The sequence below is a fragment of the Zingiber officinale genome, chromosome 5B (assembly GCF_018446385.1).
Source record: "Zingiber officinale cultivar Zhangliang chromosome 5B, Zo_v1.1, whole genome shotgun sequence".
In the NCBI taxonomy this organism is placed as follows: Eukaryota; Viridiplantae; Streptophyta; class Magnoliopsida; order Zingiberales; family Zingiberaceae; genus Zingiber; species Zingiber officinale.
Genome location: NC_055995.1, coordinates 78,136,282 through 78,160,206, shown reverse-complemented (window position 1 = coordinate 78,160,206; position 23,925 = coordinate 78,136,282). Strand labels below are relative to the sequence as shown.

At 36.6% G+C, this 23,925-nt stretch overlaps 2 protein-coding genes across 5 annotated transcripts; both read left to right on the top strand.

Moving 5' to 3' along the window:
* The first annotated feature begins 7,667 nt into the window (after positions 1-7,667).
* On the top strand, positions 7,668-12,680 carry LOC121984615 (WEB family protein At5g55860-like). Of its 2 annotated transcripts, none has more exons than XM_042537644.1 (3): positions 7,668-7,689; positions 9,926-10,112; positions 10,706-12,680. In XM_042537644.1, the coding sequence occupies exons 2-3, from the start codon at positions 9,951-9,953 to the stop codon at positions 12,482-12,484; spliced, it is 1,941 nt and encodes a 646-aa protein (XP_042393578.1). In that variant the 5' UTR covers positions 7,668-7,689; positions 9,926-9,950; the 3' UTR covers positions 12,485-12,680. The 2 variants fall into 2 exon arrangements, with proteins under 2 accessions (XP_042393578.1, XP_042393577.1); XM_042537643.1 differs by lacking the exon at positions 7,668-7,689 and adding an exon at positions 7,696-7,940.
* A 1,068-nt stretch (positions 12,681-13,748) lies between these two features.
* On the top strand, positions 13,749-23,285 carry LOC121984614 (altered inheritance rate of mitochondria protein 25-like). 3 transcript variants are annotated; one of them, XR_006112955.1, is made up of 12 exons: positions 13,749-13,905; positions 13,980-14,572; positions 15,276-15,362; positions 15,959-16,000; positions 16,101-16,145; positions 17,977-18,042; positions 18,144-18,200; positions 18,303-18,364; positions 19,817-19,887; positions 20,274-20,348; positions 20,418-20,524; positions 23,048-23,162. XR_006112955.1 is itself a non-coding variant. In XM_042537641.1 (12 exons), the coding sequence occupies exons 2-12, from the start codon at positions 14,039-14,041 to the stop codon at positions 23,076-23,078; spliced, it is 1,227 nt and encodes a 408-aa protein (XP_042393575.1). In that variant the 5' UTR covers positions 13,749-13,905; positions 13,980-14,038; the 3' UTR covers positions 23,079-23,285. The 3 variants fall into 3 exon arrangements, 1 of the variants encoding a protein (XP_042393575.1); XR_006112954.1 differs by having other exon boundaries at positions 19,817-19,923; XM_042537641.1 differs by having other exon boundaries at positions 19,817-19,937; positions 23,048-23,285.
* The last annotated feature ends 640 nt before the right edge of the window (positions 23,286-23,925 follow it).

Genomic DNA, 23,925 nt, shown 5'->3' with positions numbered 1-23,925 from the left:
AGATGGACCGGCTATATCGGGCACGACCTTGTTAGGGAGTGATTGGACTCATTTTCATTTTAGTGTTTATTTGGGGAGAAAACATTAGTTATAACATAAAAAAAAAAAAAAAAACAAATTATCATTGTAGACATCAGCAATGACAATGCCTTACCTTGTATCCATCGTCCTATTTGTTCTTATCATTCAATTACATTAAAAAAATATCAATGATTGAAAGATAAATATTAATTATTTGGAATTTCTTAAAAAAAATTAACAATTTTAAAATTTTTAATTTTTTGTTCAAAAACGGTGAAGTATAAATTAGGATCTAATTTTTTATTTATGTTTTAAAAGTTGTAGAAAAAATAAAATGTAATATTTTATTTGGTCTCTTGCACGTCTATATATATAATTGAGGAAGAGCATCATTGGCATCGAACACCATTGCCAATGCTGCGCAACAGAACGTCGGCGGCTGCGAGATGGGCCCCGAGGGACTACGCCGTCGCCTTCAGCACTCCCCAGTGGCTGCCGTCGACGGTCCTCGGCAGCACGCCGACGAGAGCGGGGCCGGAGCCGCCTCGCAAGGTCATTACGATCATGGGGAGGGAGCTCGAGGTGGTGGAGTTCCGGACGCCGCAGCACCCGCTCGCCGGCTCCAACAACTGGGGCGGAGACTCGCCTCTCCTCTCCCGCCACATCCCCCGGGAGTCACTCATGACCACCACCTACCAGCGGTGCGAAGGCGCCTCCCATGCTGACGGCTACGCGTCTGCCCCGGATGGGTGCAGTTGGGACGGTGATGCTCTGTTTTCGCCGACGACGGCGGCAGAGGTGGCCCGGGGGAAGGTTACTGGTGGCGGTTGTCTCCGGCGAGGGAGGTGGGGGCTGTGGAGGCTAAGGTGGAGGCGAAGGCGGAGGCGGATGGAGGAGGTGGTGTTGGGGGAGATTAGCGAGGTAAAGAGCGAGAGGAGCGGAGGATCCATTAGCCGGTGGCCGCAAGGATGGTGATTATATTGAAAATAAATTCGACTTAATTGATAAAAGTTTAAGCATCCGAAGATGAATTTGTTCTCTCCAAATTTTGGGATGAATAGTCTTTGTTGACATGAACCTCGAGTTTACAGTCTAAATCTTCTGGACCGTACCCCCGTCTTCTCTTGGATCAAGGGTATTTTATAAGTGGAATTCCATGAATCGCACTGGGATAATAGATGAGATTCATATCATTCTATTTATGAATAAGCTAGTCTATTTTTTGGATCATACTTTATAATCCAGAAGATCTGTGCTCTCTGAGTTTATGGGTTATCCTATATAAACACTTCCCAATTTACTTGGTGTAAAATTTCCATGAGAAAGAACAGTCATCCCTAAAATTAATGTATAAAGTGAATATTTGATACAACTAAAAAATAAAAAATCTAGTTTATTTATAAATAATTCTAATTTAAAAAATTAATAAAAGAACAATATCAACTCTATTAGTGTTAAGGCGGTGAATGAATCAAATATTTATGAATTTGGTAATCGTTGGTAAGATTTTATTTAAGTTTATTTAATATACCAGATCAATTAAATAAATAAGTTTAAATAATTTATTAGACTAAATAAATAATATTCAACTTGTAAAAAATAAATCAAATCAAATTTGACTAATCATTTCAACGCTTTGATTTATTTTAGATAGGGTGCGGTAAATAAACCGAGTATTCATGAACAAACTTGATATTTAGCTTGGTATAATTGTTACAATTGTTTATATTCGTTCAATATACATAAGATAAAATAAATGTATAAGTTTGAGCAACTCATTTAGCCCCTAGGGCGTAGCGCAGTCGGTGGACGCATTACATATCTGGTGTAATAGTCAGGGATCAATTCTCAGGAACTGACGACTTGGGGTTTACCCCACCATGCCCTTATGGCCTGTGTACCTACATGTACCTCCCTCCATATCTGTGGGGTCGACACTAAAGGGTCGCTAAGGTAGTGGATCTACCTTGTTTGAACAACTCATTTAACTAAATGAGTAAGCTTGAACACATATGTGTGTTGCCCCCAGGGCGTAGCGCAGACGGTGCGCGCATGGTATCTCTGGCGTAATGACCAGAGGTCGATTCTCAGGAACTGACGACCTGGGGTTTATCCCGCCATGCGCCTATAGCCTGTGTACCTGCATGAACCTCCCTCCATATCCGTGGGGTCGGCACTAGGGGGCCGCTAAGGTAGCGGATCTACCTTTTGAACACATATGTGTTTAGCTCATTAACTTTCGTGAACAATATTCATGAATAATGTTTGTGAAGCATGTTCATTAATAAAATTCTTTTTGCTAAAAAGTTTTTTAAAAAACTTTCAAAATGAACAAATAAATATGTTTTATCAAGTTCAATAACTAATCAAACAAGCTTAAAATTTAATAGTTTCAAATAATTAAAAAATATAAATTGAAAGTTTAATAATATCTAAACGAGCCAAGCTCAAATCAAGTTCAAATTCAAAAAAAAAAAAAACAAGGTCTACTAGGCATAAGTAATTAATGACTATATCTAGGGTCATTTTTTTATCAGGGTCAATTATTTTTAATATATTAAATATATTTTTATATATATTTTTAAAGAGGATGGAAAAGAATAGGAAAAGCATGATAAAAGATTTGAACTATCTCATTCTTTACAAATTATGGTTATTATTTTTAATCTATTAAATATATTTATATATATATATTTTTAAGAGAATGAAAAATAATATAACCACGAGATTAAAGATCATGATCTCATTTTTTATAGTCCCCTCGGATGGGTCTGGCTAGTGCATAAGGTGTTGTCATCATGAGGTCTGGGGTTTGAATCTCGGCAAAGCTGAGGTAAATGCCTCTCTTATGTGCTAGTCACTATTCCAAAGGCTAGTAGCCGCTCGTGATTTACCTCCTCCGTGTTGTCCCTGAGACGGGTTGGCGGGGGCGCTGGGGGCGAGTGTATTCACCTTTTGCCATCGTGATCTCATTATTTGTAAAGTTTCAAATTTTATAAATATCGCATTATGGTTTCAATGGATAGAATCATGGACTCTTTTTTTAACAAATTATTTTTTTTTTTAATTATGTATATTATTTTATAAGATTTAATAGATTCCTCTTCAATACCGTTTAATCCTCGCATTCTCTCGTTATGTTTCTCTTTCGTGGATGATGCTTTCTCCTTTGATCAATAAGAGCATGAATTAAAAAATTGTTATCTAATCCATGTAATGTAAAATAAAAAATACTAGTTTTTTTTAAAGTTTTCTCTCTTCCTCTTTTCCAACTCTCCCTCTCCATGCTTTCTCTCACTCATTGAGATTGGGAAGAGAAATCATACTTAACATTATCTTGCTGATCAGATTGGTGTTATTATGCTCCTTACTTAATTACATTTAAATGTTGATGCATTCGTCTGTATATTATGCTCTTTACTTAATTACATTTAAATGTTGATGCATTCGTCTGTATATATAGATGTCCCAAGGGGGAGAGTGTAGGTTTTGGAAGAATGTTCAAGGAAGAACATTGGAAAACCTAAGTTAGGTTATCGGGTTAACATAACTTGATTTTGGATTTTGTCAAACATCAAAAAGGGGGAGATTGTTGGTACAACCTTAGGTCAAGGTTGACTTGGTTGACCTGACTCGAGTTGACCGACTCGAGTTGTGTTTTGATGTTTAACGATGTTTGACGAGAAGAGAGTTGTATTCTTGATGTGGGACAAGAATAGATGTTTGGGAGATTATTGGTGCAACCGTAGGTCAAGGTTGACCTGGTTGACCTGATTCGGGAAAAGTCCAAGTACGGAGACTTGGCATGGGGAAAAGTCCAAGCAGGGAGCTTGGCACACGAAAAGTCCAAGTATGGAGACTTGGCACTGGAAAAATCCAAGTACGGAGACTTGGCACGGGGAAAAGTCCAAGCAGGTAGCTTGGCACGCGGAAAGTCCAAGTATGGAGACTTGGCACGGGGAAAGTCCAAACAGGGAGTTTGGCGCGAGGAAAAGTCCTGGTAAGTGAAGCCAGGCAGTTGGAGAAAGTCCTGGTGAGTGAAGCCAGGCAGGGGGAAAGACCTAGTGAGTGAAGCTAGGCAGTTTGGAAATCCTGGTGAGCGCGGTGAAAATCCTAGTGAGTGAAGCTAGGTGAAAGGAAAGTCTGGTGAGTGAAGCCGGGCGGTGGGAAAGTCCTGGTGAGTGACGCAAGGAAAATCGAGATGGATCAAGGGTGATCGGACATCTGGTGTTGAGAAGGTCAAGTAGGTCAAGGGTGGCCGGATACTACACCAGAAGAGAAAGTCCAAGTGGGTCGGAGGTTGACCTGGACACTTGGTAGGGAGTCTTAGCGGGTCAAGGGTGGCCGGATGCTAAGCATGATGTACCAACAGGTCAAGGTTGACGGATGTTGGTTTGGGAGACTTGGGACTTGGTTTGGGCAAAAACCAAGCTCGGATCGGTCACCGGACCGATCGGTGACCGCTGTGTATTGGTCGATCCGGTGACCGATCGGATAACAAACGAAGGCGATCATGGTTCAGTGAGCTTACCGATCGGTTTGCCGACCGATCAGGTAACGATCTTGAGGAGTGCGAGGAACCGCACTCAATAAGCCCTCGATCCAGTGATCGTAGCATATCTGATCGGTCAGCGGACCGATCGAACGATCGATAGCTAGCGGAGTTGGGCGGCGGTCGATGCGTGGACCGATCGGCACACTCTGATCGATGCGTGGACCGATCGGGCACCTCTGATCGATGCGTGGACCGATCGAGAACTACCTTGACGAGGCTAATTCGTCGTGTTTTCTTCCGGTGACGCAAAGTCTTTTCTGAGGCTTCCTCCGAATCTTCTACATTTCATGCTTTAGATCAGCTTAGGGACTACTGTCTCACTTTTCTATCCTCGCAATTCGTGAGCCACGATTCTCGAGATTCTATGACATTTTGACCGTTATCATGATCAACAAGAAAGCAAGCAAGTGTTTCATATTGTCTTTTGCTTTCTTGTATCTGTTGTACTCCTATCTTGCTTGTGCAAGAAACATTGTGGCGAGGTTTCTCCACCCAGAAGGAGTATATTGTATTAGCCGGTTCTCCGGGGACTCATCCACCGACGGATTGACTGGACTCGTCCACCTTACGGACACGCCGAGGAGTAGGAGTTCATCTCCGAACCTCGTTACATCGGTTTGTTTTTCTTCTCCTTAGTTTCTTCCTTGTATTTCCGCTGCGACTAACCCTAACTGTAGGAAGAACGCGAGAATTTGGGGCGGCTATTCACACCCCCCCTCTCTAGCCGAGTACGAACGATCCTAACATTATGCTCCTTACTTAATTACATTTAAATGTTGATGCATTCGTCTGTATTGTGTTCGATCGAAATGGAGGATTTTATTACTTTTGAGTAATAACGAATTAGATACCTTGACTATTTCACTTCCGATAAATATTAAGTTTATCTTTTATTTACCTATATTTACCATCATAAATTCTTAATTTTATTTTGTTTTCATTATATCATTTACAACTGGTTTAGTTTATGTTATGAAAAATATGATTTATTTTTTCTTTTGCTCTATATTTAAAAAAGGCTCTTATTTAGTTCTTAATAAATGATAATGACTGATTTGATCTCGTTGTAATTTATACTTTTTAAGCATTGTATTGAATTTTGTTATTTTATACTTGTGTTATTTATTTATTTATTTTATTGTACTTTGTGGCTGAATAAGTTGAGTAAGAGAGCTTGATTTATTTGTATTATTGTTAGCTCCGGTCCTTCTACAGAGGAGGTCGGGCTGGAAAAAAAAAGTCTAAAATAAATTTAGACTCCAACTATTCAAAGCCCCAATTACATGCCTAAAAAGATAAAAGTAAAAGATAATATAAAAAAATTATAAAATATAAATTTGAGCCCAACTATTCAAGGTCCCAATTACATGTCTATAATACATAATACTAAAAATAAATAAATTTTGGATTATCTCAAATTATGGGCCCAAGGTCATCGCCCAGTGCTACCCTCATCCAAGACCGACCCTGATTATTGTCACATTTCATTGTTCTCATTTTATAAATTTTATTACTTGTTATAAAGATTGTTATCTTCATCTTTCCTCTAAGTAATTAGATATACTCCTATCTTTTTTTTCATTTTTAATAAATTTTGAATGCACTTATTTTCGGGCAAGTGCATTGTATATTTATTATCTCCTTATTATAACTAATGATAACACACTGTTTAATAATATAAAACTTATACTTATTTATCCAAATTTAAATATTAAAAGTTAATTAATAATTTTGCACGGAAAATTAAATTTTACAAAAAAATATTTTTAAAAATTAATATTTTTTATTTGTTATTTTTTTTAAACTACCATAGACTGAATTCTCAATTTTGAATATAACAGGGTGAGAATTTTCTTTTTAAATAATGTCAAATTCTAATTATTTTTTCCAGCTTAGTCAAACTTAAATAATTATTTTAACTACTTGACTCGATTTGATTTAATTAGTTCAATTACCTTATCAAATAAATTTGAACACTACAAAATTTGATTTAACTTGACTTATTTACAACTCTAATTTTAAACTCGACTAAACAAATTCAAGTTAAATTCGGATCAAACTCAAATTTATAAAAATAAATAAATCAAACTTGAAGCATCATTTTAATAATTCAATTAATGTTTAGGCTGGGTTAATTAACTAAGAAATCAAGTTAAATTTCATAAAGTATTTCAACCATTTAATTTATTTGAACTCGATTTATTTTTTTTCTCCTACCTAGGGGTGTAAATGAATTAAGCCGCTCATGAACTATTCGAAACTCGATTCGATAAAAGTTCGCTTGAGTTTATTTAATGAGGCTAGTTAATATAAACAAACCAAACTCAAGTTTCACAATATTCGACTCGTTAGTTCATGAATCAATTTTTAAATAAAAATAATAATAATTTTGATATTGAGTCTATATATTTTATACTTTACTTAGGAAACATATATACAAAGATATTAAATTTATTTATTAGAATAAAATTATAAATTTTAATAAGAATATTATAATTTTCTTTAAATATATAATTTAATTTTTAATGAGTATTTAAATTTATAATTTATATTTATTAAATTCTTTTAGACTCGATAAAAATTAGAGCAATGAATATATTCATTAAATAAAACTCGGCTCGATTATAAATTAATCAAACTTTAAGAGTTCCGTTCGTCTAAACTTCATTACACCCCTACTCCTACCTTTCGTTTATTTTATCTCCTACTTTTCTCTGATTTGCAATCTCTGGTCTTCTCCTGATTCCTTTCATAATTTATATGTCAAATTAAGACTAAAATTCGTCTACAATTGGCTACAATTTCTCCTTGGTTCATTTTTCCATTTAAGTTATAATTCGGGTCAAGTTAGGCAGCCAGAGGCCTTAGGCGGACTATCCCCGATCAATGTCATATAGTCTGCCCAATTGGCGACAACTTTCAACCGTTTCCTCGACCCAAACTAAAATATAATGGAAGAGAGTCGGAAAAAAATCAGAAATTAAGAACCAAAAAATCTGAACTCCGATTGATCCTTGTTCATTGATTTCTATCCACACTTCGACGTAACCTGCGTGTCGAGTAAGAATTCTAAAATTGCGGCATATTTGGAAGTTCTTCAAACAAAAAAGGTGGTAAGTGAAAAAGTTCTTAAATTGTTACATTAATTTTCCGACGACTCCGCTTTGCCTCAGCTCGCTTTCTCGCTGCCTTCCTCTTTCTCCCTTTTACCACCTCGCTCTTTCTCCCCATTGGTCCTCCACTCCTCCGTTCCGGCGACCGGCGGCCTCTGATCTGCGATCGTCGCAGGCGCCTTTGATCTCCCCGATCCCTAGCTAGCTGTCTCCTCTCGCCAGGCCTTTCGAGCGCTGATACACTCTTGAAGGTTTGCTTTCTCTGATCTCCTTCTCGCTGTTCTTCTTCAACCCTTATTTTGATCCTCGTTTGAAACCCTAATATCGAACTTCTCCCTGGTGCTTTTGTTGATGTTTTTTTCCCATTTACCTTGTGTTTCCTCAATCCGATGCAAAGGTATGCCTTTGGTGTCGATTTTCGCAGCTCGTGTCGTTGACTTTGTAAAATTAATTTTATTTTTGATCAAAAGAGCTGTTTTTTCCATGTCAGTTCATGAGATAGGAAGGATCATGAACTCTCATAGTTCAAATTAGGGAGGAAACTTGAAAGAGACAAATGGTTGTTCTTTCCGATGATTTCTTTTGGCGCAAAAAAGTTAGCTGCGGAAGTAAGGAGACATGCTTGGCTAGTATGCTTGTATCAGTAGATTGTTAAGTTATTAACCGTGACTTCTATTAGTTAATGCGTTGGTGCTACCATAAAACCTTCTGACATTTGCTCTTCATACCGGATTGGCATTAAATTTACTATAAAGAACAACGATGAAATGCCATTAAACATTGTTTATTCTCCTCGAGCATTTGTTATTTGCAACTGTTTGTTGTTGTAAATAAGGGAGATACAACTTCTCCTTTCACTGGAAATGATGCTCTTATGCTGAAAAAACAGGAGATCTGAACTCCTCTTCTTAGACAAGAAAAAAACTAAAGTGGAGTAACCTCATTGGAAATGGATTTTTTTTAATATATATTACAACAATATAAAGGAACGTCAGGCATTGAACCTGAAGAATCTAAGTTCAAAGGGATCGTGTTTGTTAACATTTTGCTCAGTAAGGTAGTTAATCATTATGTTAGCTTTCATGGTTTTACTGAAAATTGGTATTGCTTCAGCAAACCGCCTCTCCAGATAACCTTTTATTCCCACTTTTTAGCATTACAAGAAAAATATTCTTGGTGAAAAGTTGTGATTCTTACTTGATGGGCATTTGTGCTAGATAGTTCTAGATGTTCAGATGCTGAAAATAGTGTATTTAGGGTGTGTTAGAATTCATAAGCTTTAACTTGCTATAGAAAACTTTTTAACTTTCAAACTCTTATGAATTAGCAACAACAACAACCAAGCCTTATCCCACTAGGTGGGGTCAGCTTTATGAATTAACAAAGTGGTAAAACATTATTTTGACTATTTACTACTTGAATTGATTTTATTTTTTTTATTTAACTTTCTTAGTTTAGGATGATAAATTGCGACATTGTTTACACCTTGGTCAATCTAGACTTGGACGCTTAACAAGATGAGTAAGTAAAACATTATTTTGACTCTTAACTACTTGAATTGATTTGATTTTATTTAGTTTAGGATCAGAAATTGTGAGATATGCTCATATACCTTGGGAAATAGCTAGATCAACTATGTCAATCTAGACTTGGATGCTCAACAAGATGAGTAGTCTTCAATGGTCTGACAAAAAACCTAAAGGCAAAAGGAATTGTTTTGTTGATTATTGGAACTTATGTTGTGTGACATGATTTAGCTAATAACTTGCTAATTGCTGTGGCTGATGCACAGTATATTATACTATTTTTTTTCCAACTGGTAGGAAGGGGCACCCTGCTCCCTCGAGCCCGGATCCTCTGGACCGCTTTTTGCGGTCCAGGGGATGGCCCCTAAGTATCTATTGGTGGAGATGAATGGTCCCCACCTATTTTATAAGTGGGGACCATGTATTATTGGTTTCGTACTATTATGTTGTCATGCCTTCAATCACTTTAAATTTTTTTATCTTCCTAGCTAGTCTTTGCCATTAGAAACTATAAAAGTATCTTCAGGATACAAAGTATCTATCGGAATTTGTTGTTTTCCCATGTCTTGTAACCCGTGTTGATTTAAATTTAGTATTAGTTACATAGATGTGAGCCATGAACTATAATTAGCTGTCTGTCAATATGGGTTTTTGCAATTGCTTCTCTCAGAAACAATCTGGAAAAGGTAAATTTTCTGATTATTGTTCAGGCTGGCATAAGTTAGAATAAGCAGCATGGAAACCAAACTTCAACAAACTGCAACAGATTCCCACAAAGCTGAGATAGACACAAGAGCACCTTTTGAATCTGTCAAAGCCGCCGTCAGCCTTTTTGGTGAGGTAGCATTTACATCTGATAGATCGACAGTGAGAAAACCAAATCCTCCATCAATTGAGGTATATCTCCCCCTCTGTTTTCACTTTAGATAAACTTCATTCTGTAGCATCACTGTCAATTATTTATGCATCCAAACTTGAAGGTGTTTTTAACTGATGTCATACTTCACCTCAGTGTGGATCCATGATGTCACCATTTATTATGCTAAGAAGATTCAAAATAATCCATTTTGATTTGTTTCATTAATAGTTTTCATCCATTTCCATATGCATTTCTAGCAAACATGTAAATGACTTGTGAGTCAAACAAAACTTTAATCATAAACAATGTTCTCACTGAAAAAGTGGCAATTGTTACTAGATAGTACAGCGTACAGACTTATAGTATGAGGTGTCCTTTCCGAAAAATCATATGAATTTTACGAGATCTGTAGGATGACTTGTGGCTGCTAACTTTCAGCTTTAATCTCAAAGTGCCAGATTTCCTGTCAAAGACAGAGTATGTTTACTGTGACTGCCATTCAGTATTGCTCTAGAAATTAATATATCATGCCAATCACAAAAAAAAGAAAAATAAATTTAGAAAATTACAGTCACCTTTTTGTAAAATATTTTGTTGCAAATATTTTTGATCAAATTTCATCATTTATCAGAGGATTTTAGCTAAGGAGACACAGCTCCACTTGGCTAAAAAAGAACTTAACAACTACGAGGAACAAATTAACAATGCTGAAACAACTAGGATCCAAGCACTTGCTGAACTAGAAAGACTGAAAAGAACTGTTGAGGAACTGACCAACAAGCTAAATGCAATAAATGAATCAAAAGAATCAGCACTGAAGGCTACTGAAGCTGCAAAAATTCAGACCAAGAAACTTGAAGATGTGAATTCGGTTGAGAATATTGGCAACGATCGTAACTGGGAACAGGAATATGCCAATGCAAGAGAGCAGTATGAGGTTGCCATTACAGAACTTGATGCAGCAAAACAAGAACTTAGAAGGATCAAGAAAGAATTTGAGACATCCATGGAGGCAAAGGTCACAGCCCTTCAGCAAGAAGCTGAAGCAAAGAAGTTTTTAGATGCCAACAATGACAAGGTTCTTCAGCTTACTAAGGAGATTTCAGCTGCTCAGGAATCACTCATGCAAGTGAAGCTTGCTACTGATCAAGCTCAACAAGAAGAGTTAAAAATTCGAGCTGAGAAAGATGCTGCCAGACAATCCTACAAACAAGCTCTAGAAGAAGCTCAAAAGAAATTGGCATGTTTGAAGAGCGAATTCAATCCTGAAGATAAAAAGAACCTTGAAGTCAAGCTAGCTGAGACTAATGCTGAGGTTGCAGCTGTACAGAAGGATTTGGAAGATGCCCGAACGTCAGATTTGGAGTTGGTGACGGCAGTAACCGCTGAGCTTGACGGTGCTAAAGATATGCTTCAGAAATTTGCTGAAGAAGAGAATTCACTCAGATCTTTGGTGGAGTCACTGAAGATTGAGTTGGAAGCCGTACGCAATGAGCATGCAGATCTAAAGAAAAAAGATGCAGAAACTGAATCTGCTGTCAGTAACCTTCACCTCAAACTTCAGAAATGCAAAGCTGAGCTTGAGGCAGCCATGGTTGCAGAATCAAAAGCAACTTCAGCATCTGATGATTTGGTGTCCACTCTTCAGCAGCTATCATCTGAAGCTCAGAATGCGCTTGAGGAAGCGGAGGAAATGAAGAAGAGTGCTGAGGAGCTCAGGGTTGAAGCTGAGATAGCCCGAATGGCCTTGGATGAAGCAGAAAGGAAGTTGCAGGTTGATTTGAAGGATGCTGAAAAAGCAAAAGCAGCCGAGACAACAGCCCTTGATCTGATCAAAGATCTATCTGAGAAGACAACTGTTGCTCGGGCATCGACTTCGGACTCTGGATCTAACATAACAGTCTCAAAAGAGGAGTATGCATCTTTAACCCGGAGAGTGGAAGAGTCTGAGAAACTGACGGAGATGAAGGTTGCTGCTGCAGTGGCCCAGGCGGATGCCGTGCGAGCCAGTGAGAACGAGGCAATCAAGAAACTTGAGGCAGCTAGGAAGGAAATGGAGGATATGGAAACCGCTACAGTGGAGGTGCTGAAGAGGGCAGAAATGGCTGAGGCTGCTAAAAGGGCTGTAGAGGGTGAGCTAAGGAGGTGGCGCGAGAAAGAGCAGAAAAGGGTCACCGAAACTACCTCAAGGATTCTGTCTGAGACGCAGATGTCAACAGAGACATTGCCGCCAAAACCCTTAGTTCACAGTTCAAAGATAGTAGAGAAGGCTGAAGCGAACCATAATGTTATGCGAACATCGATTTCCAAAAAGTCCCTTCTGCCAAACTTCAGCGGCATGTTTAATAGGAAGAAGAGCCATTTCGACAGTGGATCTCCATCCCGCCTACCAGAGGAGAAGCTTGTATGATCCTTGTACCGATACCTCGGCCTGTATAACATAATAGTCTATTTGTTAGAGCTTTTTGTTAATGTATAATTTGTTTCTCTTTTGCCATTGCTAAGTGTTGTGACAAGCTTAGCGCTGTCGGAGTTCTATCTCTGACTATGCTGGATTTTGAAGTAGCCCTTTAATTCAAAGTGATGGTTGCCACTCTTTCTGGATATTTGTTTTGCATCAACTAAAATTGAACAATACAGTCGACTCAATCCAATTATAGTCAAGCCAAGTAGCATGTTTAGGCTTCGGGTAGTGGTGTTGGCTCTTGTCTAACTGTTTCGAGTAACGGTATCTATGATTGTAAATGAGCTAAGTTTGGTGATGTTCAAGATTGTTTAATAAGATAATCAAATTGAGTTGAATCTAAATGAATCTAAAATGGATTAAGCTGTTGAAATAATTAAATTAAGTTTAATTTAATTATTTCAAGGGCTTCCGCTTTATTCAAGTTTATTTGTTCATATTGAAAATTTCATAGTTTTAAATTTATTTGATTAATTATTAAATTTGATAATATAAATTTATCTATTCGTATTGATTTTCTTAATTATTTATTAAGTTGATGAAAATTTTATTAATGAGCATGATTTATAAGTTTTATTCATGAACAACTTACATGTAAACGTATTGAATAATATAAATAAATTCTTATTAATCCGAATACTAATTTTACTCTAACATAAATTGTATTTGAGAAGAGAGGTGCTGAATTAGAAAAAGGCTTAAGTTAAGGCGCCTTTAAGAAATTTACCATTAACAATGTAACCTGAGTAAATCACTCATGTTTCATATTTTTATATTTTACTTATTTATTATTATTATTATTTTATTTTTTAATTGATACCGGATATTACATCGACCAATTTAGTCTCTCGAAAATTTCATTCTTATTCTTAGATTAATCATCTATTAAAAAAAAAATTCATAAAACTGAGACTAAATCAATGTCGGAAAACTAAAAAGGCATTTTATGCTGTACCATTAGTCGGGCGTAAATCACTCGTATTAATTAGTAACAACAATGGCAAAATGATCAATTTTTTTTTCATAATTTAATGATTTTATATTGGAGTTTTTTTTTTCAAAATTAATAAAAATAAAACATTCTTTAATTTTTTAAAATATGAAGTAAAATTAAAATAATTTATTATAAATCAAAATAATCAAAATTGTATTACGGAAAGAGGAGATGAGATCCTCCCGAAAATGATGCCGTCCGATCAACGAGGGACACGGGTACACGGTATTTTTGGGAAAAATCTCATCTCGGGAAAGGGTAGAACAGAGAGTTCGCTGGTCGACATCTCCTCTTTCGAAGCCCTCCAAAATTATTCTATCGGAACGACGGAGAAAGAAAAGAAAGAAGAAAACGACGACGAATCAGTTCCCTGGTGAGATCCTTTTCTCGTTGCCATGGAGATGTATGTTTCTTTTCATATTCCTTCCTTCTTTTCCTTCCCTTCAGTTTTGGAGGTCGACGACTGGCGCTTTTGACAACCGGCTCGCCGATTAGTGGGTATTGAGATGGGGTATTTGAGGAAATGGTTTGCCTCTCCGATCAAGTTTAGGGAAGGAATGGCTTTTCTTGGCTCTCGGAGGAACCAGGCTGCTGAAATCTTGCAGCAATTTGGCATGGGAATCACAGCTATGCCGGGCTGTTTAGCCGGAACAAAGTGTGAGACAGGAAGTCTGCTAATGGCCTCGGATAGTCGCCTAAACAGTCGTCGTAGGTTTTCAAATTCTCCAAGGGAAGAGCAGCCTTCGAGCACGAACTGGTTGGCACGACTTTGGGTGGAAGAGAGGCGAAGAGTGAAAGTATGGAATGGAGGAGTAAAGAGACAGTCCGCTTCAAATGCTCAAGATGGCGCCACTTTGCTTTATACTTTCGCTTCTCAGCTTCCTTTTCTCAAGTTATTTCCTTATCAGCTCCCATTTTTCAAGTCAATTATAAGAGAACCAGATCAGGTCGACCAAGATTCTGTTATTAACAAAACCATGCATCATCCAAAAATCAGTCAATATGATGGTGATTTTCTGCCCCCAAGTTCCCCAGAGGAGGTGAGTGATAAAAAAAAATGCACAAATTCTGTCACCCCAATGTAGTTGGTGATAATGCTTCGCCTATCATCTTTTTCTTATAGGTTGTTTTGATGTATGCTGCTTTAAGAACCAGATTGATGCACATCACTCTATGGAAGTCTATTTCCCTGTACTATGGTTTTTATAGATGATCATCATATTTGTTTTTCTAACTTGAGATAACATTTTGTTAATTTCTTACCTCATAATTTCACAAGTAGTTTGACACAACACAACACAACACAACACAACGGACGAACAAAGACATTCTCAACTGTGTTATATATATATATTTTTTATTTTAGCATTTAGGAATTTCTCATGCTCTTTTTAGACTTTCCTATATCATAAATTATTATATCAAATATTTTTTTTTTATTTTAATGGATTGGGAGAATGAGTAGTATTAATAAGTTACCTCTTGAGTTTACTTTGCTGGGCAAATATAAACTATTTTGATGTCAAAGAATCCTTTCTGTACTAACATCTAGCTGTGCTAATAAGTCATTTTTTGGTATATTATTTATTTACTTGACATCAATTGTACATAAACGTCATCTGAATGTGTTTTCATATCATATAGATTTAATGACAACTGTTCTGTTGAAGATGCTATGAGTTCTCTCCCAGCTTTCAAGCTTAGCACTTGATAATTTGTTGTCATTTTCCCCATGTTTTGTAGGTCAAACTTGCACCACTTCTTTCCAGAGACAATTTGGTTATTATTAGAGACATAGAATGGGCAAGTATCATGTTCGCATTTGAACAGGTAACTAGAGCAAAGTGTGCATGTGCCTACGATCTTCAATTTTTGTTCTTCGTCATGCTTGTGAATTATGTATAAAATTAAATAGGTTCTTATGAAATTTGTCATCATGCTCTCTATATGGTGATCAGTTGACAATTGCAATTGCGAATGAAATGGATGCCAAAAGATAAACATTACATTTGATGACTCCACATACATGGAAAACAAAATTATGCAATGTATTGGAATTCAGAATAAAATGCATGTTGTAATTGAAGTGCAAGCTAGAGTGAAAAAGATGTTGTGTCGGAGTTCTAAGCTAGATATTTGACTCTTGATACAACCTAGTACATGGAAACAAGAATAGTCTTGTATCATATATATTTTATTGGATATAGAGCTATGATTCATCATCCCACTCTATTTGATGGCAAAACATTCATTCTGGGGCATCCAAATCAGATGGCTCCTAACAAGTCGATGGAACTGACCCAACCAAGGAATGGTATCAATAGTGTCTAAGATTCTAGATCAGCTATCATTTATAAGGACTATTTTTGACATTTTTTCTTCCTTTGAAATTAAGATCCTTATTGGTGTATCTTCTTGTGTTGCAGGAGAGCCGCTATGTAGTAATGGATGTTTGTTATCCTCAGTCAGTATGTAAAGAGTTTATTTTTTACTTTGAGAAACCAAACCTGGTAATCTTTGTTTTACTTTATGCAATTTTTTGTTTATTAATCATCTTGTTTTTCTCAGCCTGTGGCTTTCATTCGAGAGAGAAGTAATGTTATTTCTAGGCAGGTATGCAGTCTTGAATTCAGTAGTTTCATTTTGGTGATGCCTGTATGCTGCAGTGGTTTCTTTGCTGCTCACATCTGTTGTTTACAACTTTACATATTAACTTGTTGCACCACTTCATACTTTGGAAAGCATCATTCATTAGGAATGAGATTATTTTTCTATTTGTGTTTATATTACCGTTCACAGACAAGGTTTTTTATTTTCTTTAATTCTTCTGTAAACTCATTGTTTATATTTCTGTGCACAGACATTTTTTTGTACTTTCTTGAATTCTGCTGTGAGCTCATTAGCTATAAGGACCAGTGAATAGTTTGGTGTATTTGTTTAATGATCAGGTGAAAGAATTAGGAAGAAGTTTTTCTAAACTTTACATGGGTTGGTTAAAATTATATGGTGTTTTTAACCATTCGATCTTTAAAATCTACTTATTATTTATTTAAGCATTAGGTTTAAAATATTTAACAATCATATTTTGTTATCTAGTAACAGTTTGAATAGAATTTGATTGAATTGGGTAATGGGTACTCAGAATTCAGAATACAACTACGATAAAAGGTGATGCAAATTATGAATTGATTTGAATTTTAAATTTTAAATTTTAAATTGTTATTGAATTTTGGTGTCAAGAGGATTGGTATATTTTAGTTTGGTGATTTGGCTTGGCATCAAGCAAATGCGTCTGATGGAGGCACACAATCTATAGGTGGCACGCTTCATGGTTGCTGGAAACAGTTAGCTGTCATTACAGATCTGATTGGCTAATCTTGGTTGATATTCCATTGTTGGACAAGCTGTGGGCTATATCTTTAGTTTGCTACTTTAGAAGGCTTCTAGTTATTAAATCATTGGTCGGAGAGCTTGAGTTACTACACTTGACACATTCTTTTTTGTAAAAGGTGAAATCTGTTACCCTAGCGGCCCTCCCATGACTGCCCCACACTATTGGGAGGGAGTAAATGCCCCAATTGAGAGGGTATTTCCACGGCTTTGTCGGGATTCGCCTCCTGCTCAATTCTGCAAATCTACCGCATGGTTACCGGTTCGGCTATGCCCTGGGGGCCACTCAACACATTCTTTGTGGCAAAAGAAGACCACTCAACACATTCTTGCTTACACAAGTTGTGGTTTATATTATTTGCATGCTACTTTAGAAGGATTTTTTTTTAAATACCAGGTATTCAAATCTTACAACCCTACTAATCCTGAGTAGATGATTTGACTTTGATGTCAATTTTTAGGCTCTTATCTGGAATTGAATTGACTGTAATTGATGTGCTTGGATGATATCATTGAATGAGTCCCGTGTCAATTTTTCCATTAGTCTCCTCATAGTCCCTCCTTTTTTTTATCTATATTTACCGTGAGCTCATTGGGTAGAGAGAAAAATTTCCAATATCAAATATTTAGTTTTTGTATGATAAAAATTATATATACCTTTTTATACTGTGAAATTCTCAGTATAAAATGATGCATACCACTACATCTATTTTTCCCATTGAGGTCGGCGACTTTGGGCCTATGTTGTCTAGTCCCAAGCACTTTACCACCATCGGGTGTTACCTGGAATAGGTTGGATGATAGTATTCCCTCATATTAGGCAATGCATTTGTGGAGAGCTTGAAATTGGGGTTGCGCCAATTCTTTTTCTTGTTGAAAGGCATTTACTAGCCATACAGGATATCATCCTACTATATTTTATGTTCACTATTCTTCCATAAATTAGTTTACATGGATCTTGTTTGATATTTTTTTGTTTTTGTCTATTATTTTACTTTTCTTTGGTATTTGGATACTGGTCAGATTTATTATAATGTTTAAACTTGCCTTGAAGCTACTTCGTGGGAGGCGCCCATTTGTCGCCCATATGTTTGATGCCATGGGCAATGAAGTTTTTAGGGTATGAAATTACTACACTATGAAAAATATCAAGTACTAAATGTTTTTTAAGTTTATTGGAATGAACTTCCACAGTGCATTCACTGCGTTTACTTTGTTTAGGTTCATAGGCCCTTTTGGTGGATAAACAGCACCATATATGCAGAAGTAGATGGTCAGGTACATAATTTATGTTCAAATGTAATGTAGCATGTAAATGATCCCCATCATGGTTGGTAGAATCACACATAGTTGAGTAGCTCCAGTTTCTTTCTGTTATAGGAAATTGGTGTAGTTCACAGACGTTGGCATCTTTGGCGGAGAATTTATGATTTATACTTGGGGTAACATTTCAGATTAATTACTTTTTGTAATTTGATGTTATTGGTATTTCATTTCTTTTCTTTTTCCACAGGGAACTCAATTATATGGGCCCAAATGAAAATGATATGTTAATTATAAATATTTCTTTCTGAGTAAATAGTGGTGCATTGTGTAAACATACAGTATTATCTCCGGGATCATTAACTCTGTTGCTCAATTACTCAGAACTCGAGATCTGCCATCAAACACATGCCCAAGGTGTTAATGACAATATTAAGGAGTTAAGGTGTTGTAATTCCCTAACAATCAGCTACCTAACTTATTGGCCTACGTGATGTAAATTTGGGAGGCATACATGATGATGATCAAAATTATAGTCAATGCTAGGAAACCTAATAGCCAACAGGTCTTGCCTGATTAAGAATTGTATGTTTGTGGTATGTCAGGATCAATAGGTGTTTCTGATTGGCTAATGGGATCTGATGACATTATAAAATAATTTGAACAAAGATTATAAGAACAAGAGAACTATTATAGGAAAATATGTACTGATTGGTATGTAATGTTCAGATCAAGAAATTTTGTTGGAAGATCATATCAATGCTGCTGAACATACATATCATGTGTTTTCTTTGTTGCATTAAGTTGTCCCCGATGCCATGGTGCCACGGTAGAATATTCAGGTTATCACCAGGCACCTGTGGTTCGAACCCCAGCTACGGCGTATTTGTAGGAATTTTTCCTCCAAACGGGGGGAGGGGGCCATAACCAAAGGATGCTGGGCTTCTACACTGGCAGCCACGTGTGCTTCCCGATTTACCCTGGTGCCCGGTGGGAAACTTCCGTGGGACCGGACCGGTCACCCTAGGGTAGTTAATGGAGGCTAACTAGGATTATCATTTTTTTTTGTTGCATTTAAGTTTCCTTCTGGTGCCAAGGGGGAGGGGGCCATAACCAAAGGATGCTGGGTTTCTGCTGGCAGTTGCGTGCGCTTCCCGATTTACCCTGGTGGCCGATGGGAAACTTCTGTGGGACCGGGCCGGTCACTCTAGGGTAGTTAATGAGGCTAACTGGGATTATCAATTTTTTTTTGTTGCATTTAAGTTTCCTTTTGGTGCCAAGTGTTTCCTACAACATGTAATGTGAAAATTATTCAAAAAAACAAAATGATATGAATTCAACCAAATGTTTAAATATTATTCTGCAGGTATTAATTTTCTAAAAGATAAATGCTTAGAATAATCAAATATATGAATTTAACCAAATGTTTAAATATTATCCTGTAACATTCTGATGGTAGATGCAGTTATTGGGATGGTTCGACAGATAGATTATAGACGAATTAAATGGTGTACAAAATAGGATTTTACCATTTTTTAGGATTCAAAGTTATCTCGAAATCCTGTTTTTCATCATTTTATGAACTTTGATGACCATATTACTCAATTATTCTTGTTATTTTGAACATCTAGAAACAAGCAATTTGCTGTTGTTGAAAACCCTGGTTTCTGGAATTGGACATTTACGCTAAAGGATGAAAATGGTAATGTGCTGGCTCAAATTGATCGTAACTGGAGAGGTATTGGTCTAGAGGTAGTCTTCACTCAATGTGTTATATACAAAGAAATTAGAAGTAATCTTCACTTGATGTGTTATCCATGAAGTGATTATCTTCCTACTATTTTGCTATTCGCTTCTCCAATAGATCATTATCCTAAGAAAGTGCAGGAAGGAGGAAGTGAAATTTTCATTTTCCATAAACATAATTATCCTCCAATGTCAAATTTAGCAGAATATTAGGATCTCCATATTTGTGGACATATATAACATTGTGGCGGAGTCCTTATGTAACTAGTCGGTCTTCTGTCTCTCTTCTCCCCCTATTTTGAAACTGTGGACATGCAAATAATTCATCTTATTCTTTTGCAGCTTTTCACAGATGCTGGTCAGTACGTGATACGATTTGGGGATGCCGATTCACTTCCTCATACTGAACCTGATAGTGTTAGTGCAACTATATTGCTTGCATATCTACGAATTCCATGTTATGTCACCTATGTTTTCTCTTTTCAGATTCAAGAGTTTAAAGTTGCTCGTCCATTGTCTCTTTCTGAAAGAGCTATCACTGTTGCTCTTGCTATTTCTCTGGATAACGACTACTTCTCCACCTATGGAGGCTGGTATGCCAGTTGCCTCAGTTGTGTTTTAATTACTAAAGAATCCTGAGTCTTGCTTTGAAATGGTATTTACAAGTTATTTTTTAATGTGGTTTTTAGTGGATTGGTTTGACAAATCATAACTAACAAGTGAAAGTTGCTTTGCAAACTCGGTAAAAACTGGAAAAATTATTTCAGAAAACATAACTAGCTGAGTAAAAAACTCACACTGCCCCTGCACGATGGGTGCCTGCATTGCTGTGCCATCCGGGAAGGATTAATCCTTGCTGTCTGAATGTGGATGGCTGGGATTAATCCCACACGGATCATGTGGCGGTGCAGACCTCCTTCTGGCAGGGGCGGTGTTCGGGGGCTTGCACGCTAGTCTTGTCCTGACTAGCTAGTGAATGCCTTGGCTGTTGTTGCGTAAGTCTGATACCAACTTCCAGCTTCACCACCTACCTTTGCAATTCTAACTAGAATAAATGCATATGTTAGTAAATTCTAACTAACTGATAATATCAATGAAGTTGAAAAAAATGAAGAGCCTGACTCCAGATTCAGTACAAGTTGAGATGCCAACTTTATCTAGCAATGTAAAAATATGTATACAATCTTTTTTAGAGGCTTCTTGCTAGTGCTTTCAGATGTCCATTTGTAGAAAGAGCCTGAAAGGTCTGAAGGTGTATCAAACTTGGGAATATGTGGTAAAGGATGAAGGTAAAATCATGATGCTAATATAGTTCCCAAAATATCGTTTGCAAGTGAGATTCAATAAGTGTTGTAAATGACGGTAGGCGGTGACGGTGCGGTCAGTGACTGCCTATCGCCTCGGTAGTTGATTTTTTTTATTTTTTTTACTATTTTTATACATAATTAGATAATATATTAACTAAAGGATAAAAAATTAAATAAAGGATCAATTTTTTTTTAAAAAAATATACTATAAAATATATTAACTAAAAATAAAAAAGTTATAATCTAAATATTTCTTTCAAAAATAAATAATAATAATTTTTAAAATATATATATTAAATTAATAAGACAATTTTATTGGTCTTTAATTAAACTTATTTAAATTATTCCAATAATGATTAAAATTATTAATCTAAAGTTTCAATTAAATCCTAAGTTTTAAAAAAAAATCTATTCTATTTTGCGATCGGCTTTGGTGTTTCGACGTCTGGACCCGTTGCCTAAGTCCGATGATGAGTCTGAACCTCGTCTAGCTCAGCGACGCGTCCGGACATGTCGCCTAAGCCCAGCGATGTGTTCCGATGCGTCACCCGAGTTCTAATCAGAAACGCTTTACCGCCACCTAAACACAAGGCAGTATGGTTCAAGGCGGTGCGATTGAGGTCCGCCTCCCACCTAGGCGGTGCCTAGGCAGCCGCCTCAACCGTCATTTAGAACTCTAAAGTTCCGTACCAAGAAAGTGGGACTCGAATTGATCAAAGTTGAATACAAATTCCAAAACATCTCCAGTCTTCCAGGGATCCTTAAACTTCCAATTTAACTCTAATGTCACCCTTGATTCATGAATGGGTTTGCTAGTCTGGAGGCCTTCTTGGAGATACCTGAACAAAAATTGGTGTGTAGATGGTCTAAACAAATTACTTAATTACTTGGAATTACTTGATTACACAGACCCATATATGCTTGCGATTTGCAAAGTCAGTGAATTTTGATTAAGGTAATAGATCACATACCCAAATACTTGATTGTCGGTTGATTTATAGTTAGCTAATACCAAATTTTTTTTGGTATGCCAAGTATTTAGCTGCTTGATTCTACTATAACAGCATACACATTCTCAATGAGTAGGAAAAAAACATTTCTTTCTTGTGAAGTGCATAATTAAAATCTTCACCTTCTATGGTGAAGGTGTACTCTGATAGTTGGGAAATCTCTGTTGCAATGTTAATGTTGGCCAATACTTCATGATTTTCTTTAAATAATGATTATCCTTTTCTTCTCCAGTGCTATAGCTTGCAAACACTTGGTTTAAACCCTAAATACAGCAGTTTGTGGATAATGAAGTAGAAAACTCCCCACTTTTCCTTCTTCATTGCTTTCACCCCTTTGTACTACGAAAAGGGGCATAATTCCATTGGAGCTAGTAAGGAACAACACTATCATGAGCTTGTTATGATCGATTGAGTGTCATGAATATCGTTAAGCACCAAGCAGCTATCATTTTCCTGGTCTCACCATCACTCTTCCCTTTGCATTCCCCTTCCCTCGTGATTCAACTCATTTGAATTCATTTAACTTCAGTTTGTATATTTTGTGACTAATCATCTCATCCAATATCTTCTTCCTAGTACATCATCATCTTAGATTCTCAATCAAACATGGTTTGTGATTTCCTTATTTTGGGTTATAGTTCAATTGGGTTTCCTTATTTTCCCAAAAACAGAATCTAAACTCAAATTTTCGGTTTGCGGTTTCTGTTTGGGATTTGCTGATCTTCCGGGTCCCTAAAAGCCCAGGTAACTGATTGATGATTGTCATGCTGTCGACTAACAAACTTGCTTCTCCTTGCAGGGGACTCCCCTTTCTCGTTGCTGGCGAATAGGAGGAACTCAAATCTTGCAACTCGGGTCATGTTTGGGGAGCTGGACGTAAGGACACCCGCTCTCAAAACAATTTACTTTGTCTTCTCAAAAGCTTTGGTTTTATATCTGTCAGAAACCAATCAGTGTGTTTGAAGCTGTTCTTGTTGGTTTCAACTACATGATAATAAACCCACTGGATAAATAAAAGGGAAGAATTCTTAAATTTAGCATGAATTTTATATCTTAAAAACCCCAACACGAGTTTAATCTCCGCGAACAACGAATTTCAATCTCCATTTCAACGAAAATTGGCAGCTCTAAATTGCGGCGAGGCTATGAACTCACAGCAGCTGCTGGGAGGCTGTGGGTTTCTTGAATCTGCATAGCTTTATAGCGAACTAGAGTTTGTGTTGAGGTTGCGAGTTCACCTGGCTGGTTTGTCGTGGCGATATCTTTTCCTCCTTTTCTTTAGTATTGTAGAGAGAGTTATATTATTTTGTTATATAAATTATGTTTAAAATATAATATCTTAAAGTATAAGGAGTAAAATAAAAAAAATAGATCAACTAGGGGGTGTATAATGTATAAAATAGATAACTATGGGGGAGAAAATGAAATTATTCAGTAGATCTTTTTTTGTATCATGTATAGGTATTCAAATTATTCAGTTTCTTTCTTTCCTGCTTTTCTATCTAAACAAAAAAGCGAGATTTTTTTTAAAGAAAAATAATATGCAAAAAGAAAAAAATTTAAGATAAACACGTAACATAATAGACCCGGTCATGAATTTATATATTTATCTTCGAATTTTTTTTCATAAGATTTTTTATCTCTACATATTTAGTATTTTTTTAAAACAAATCTTTC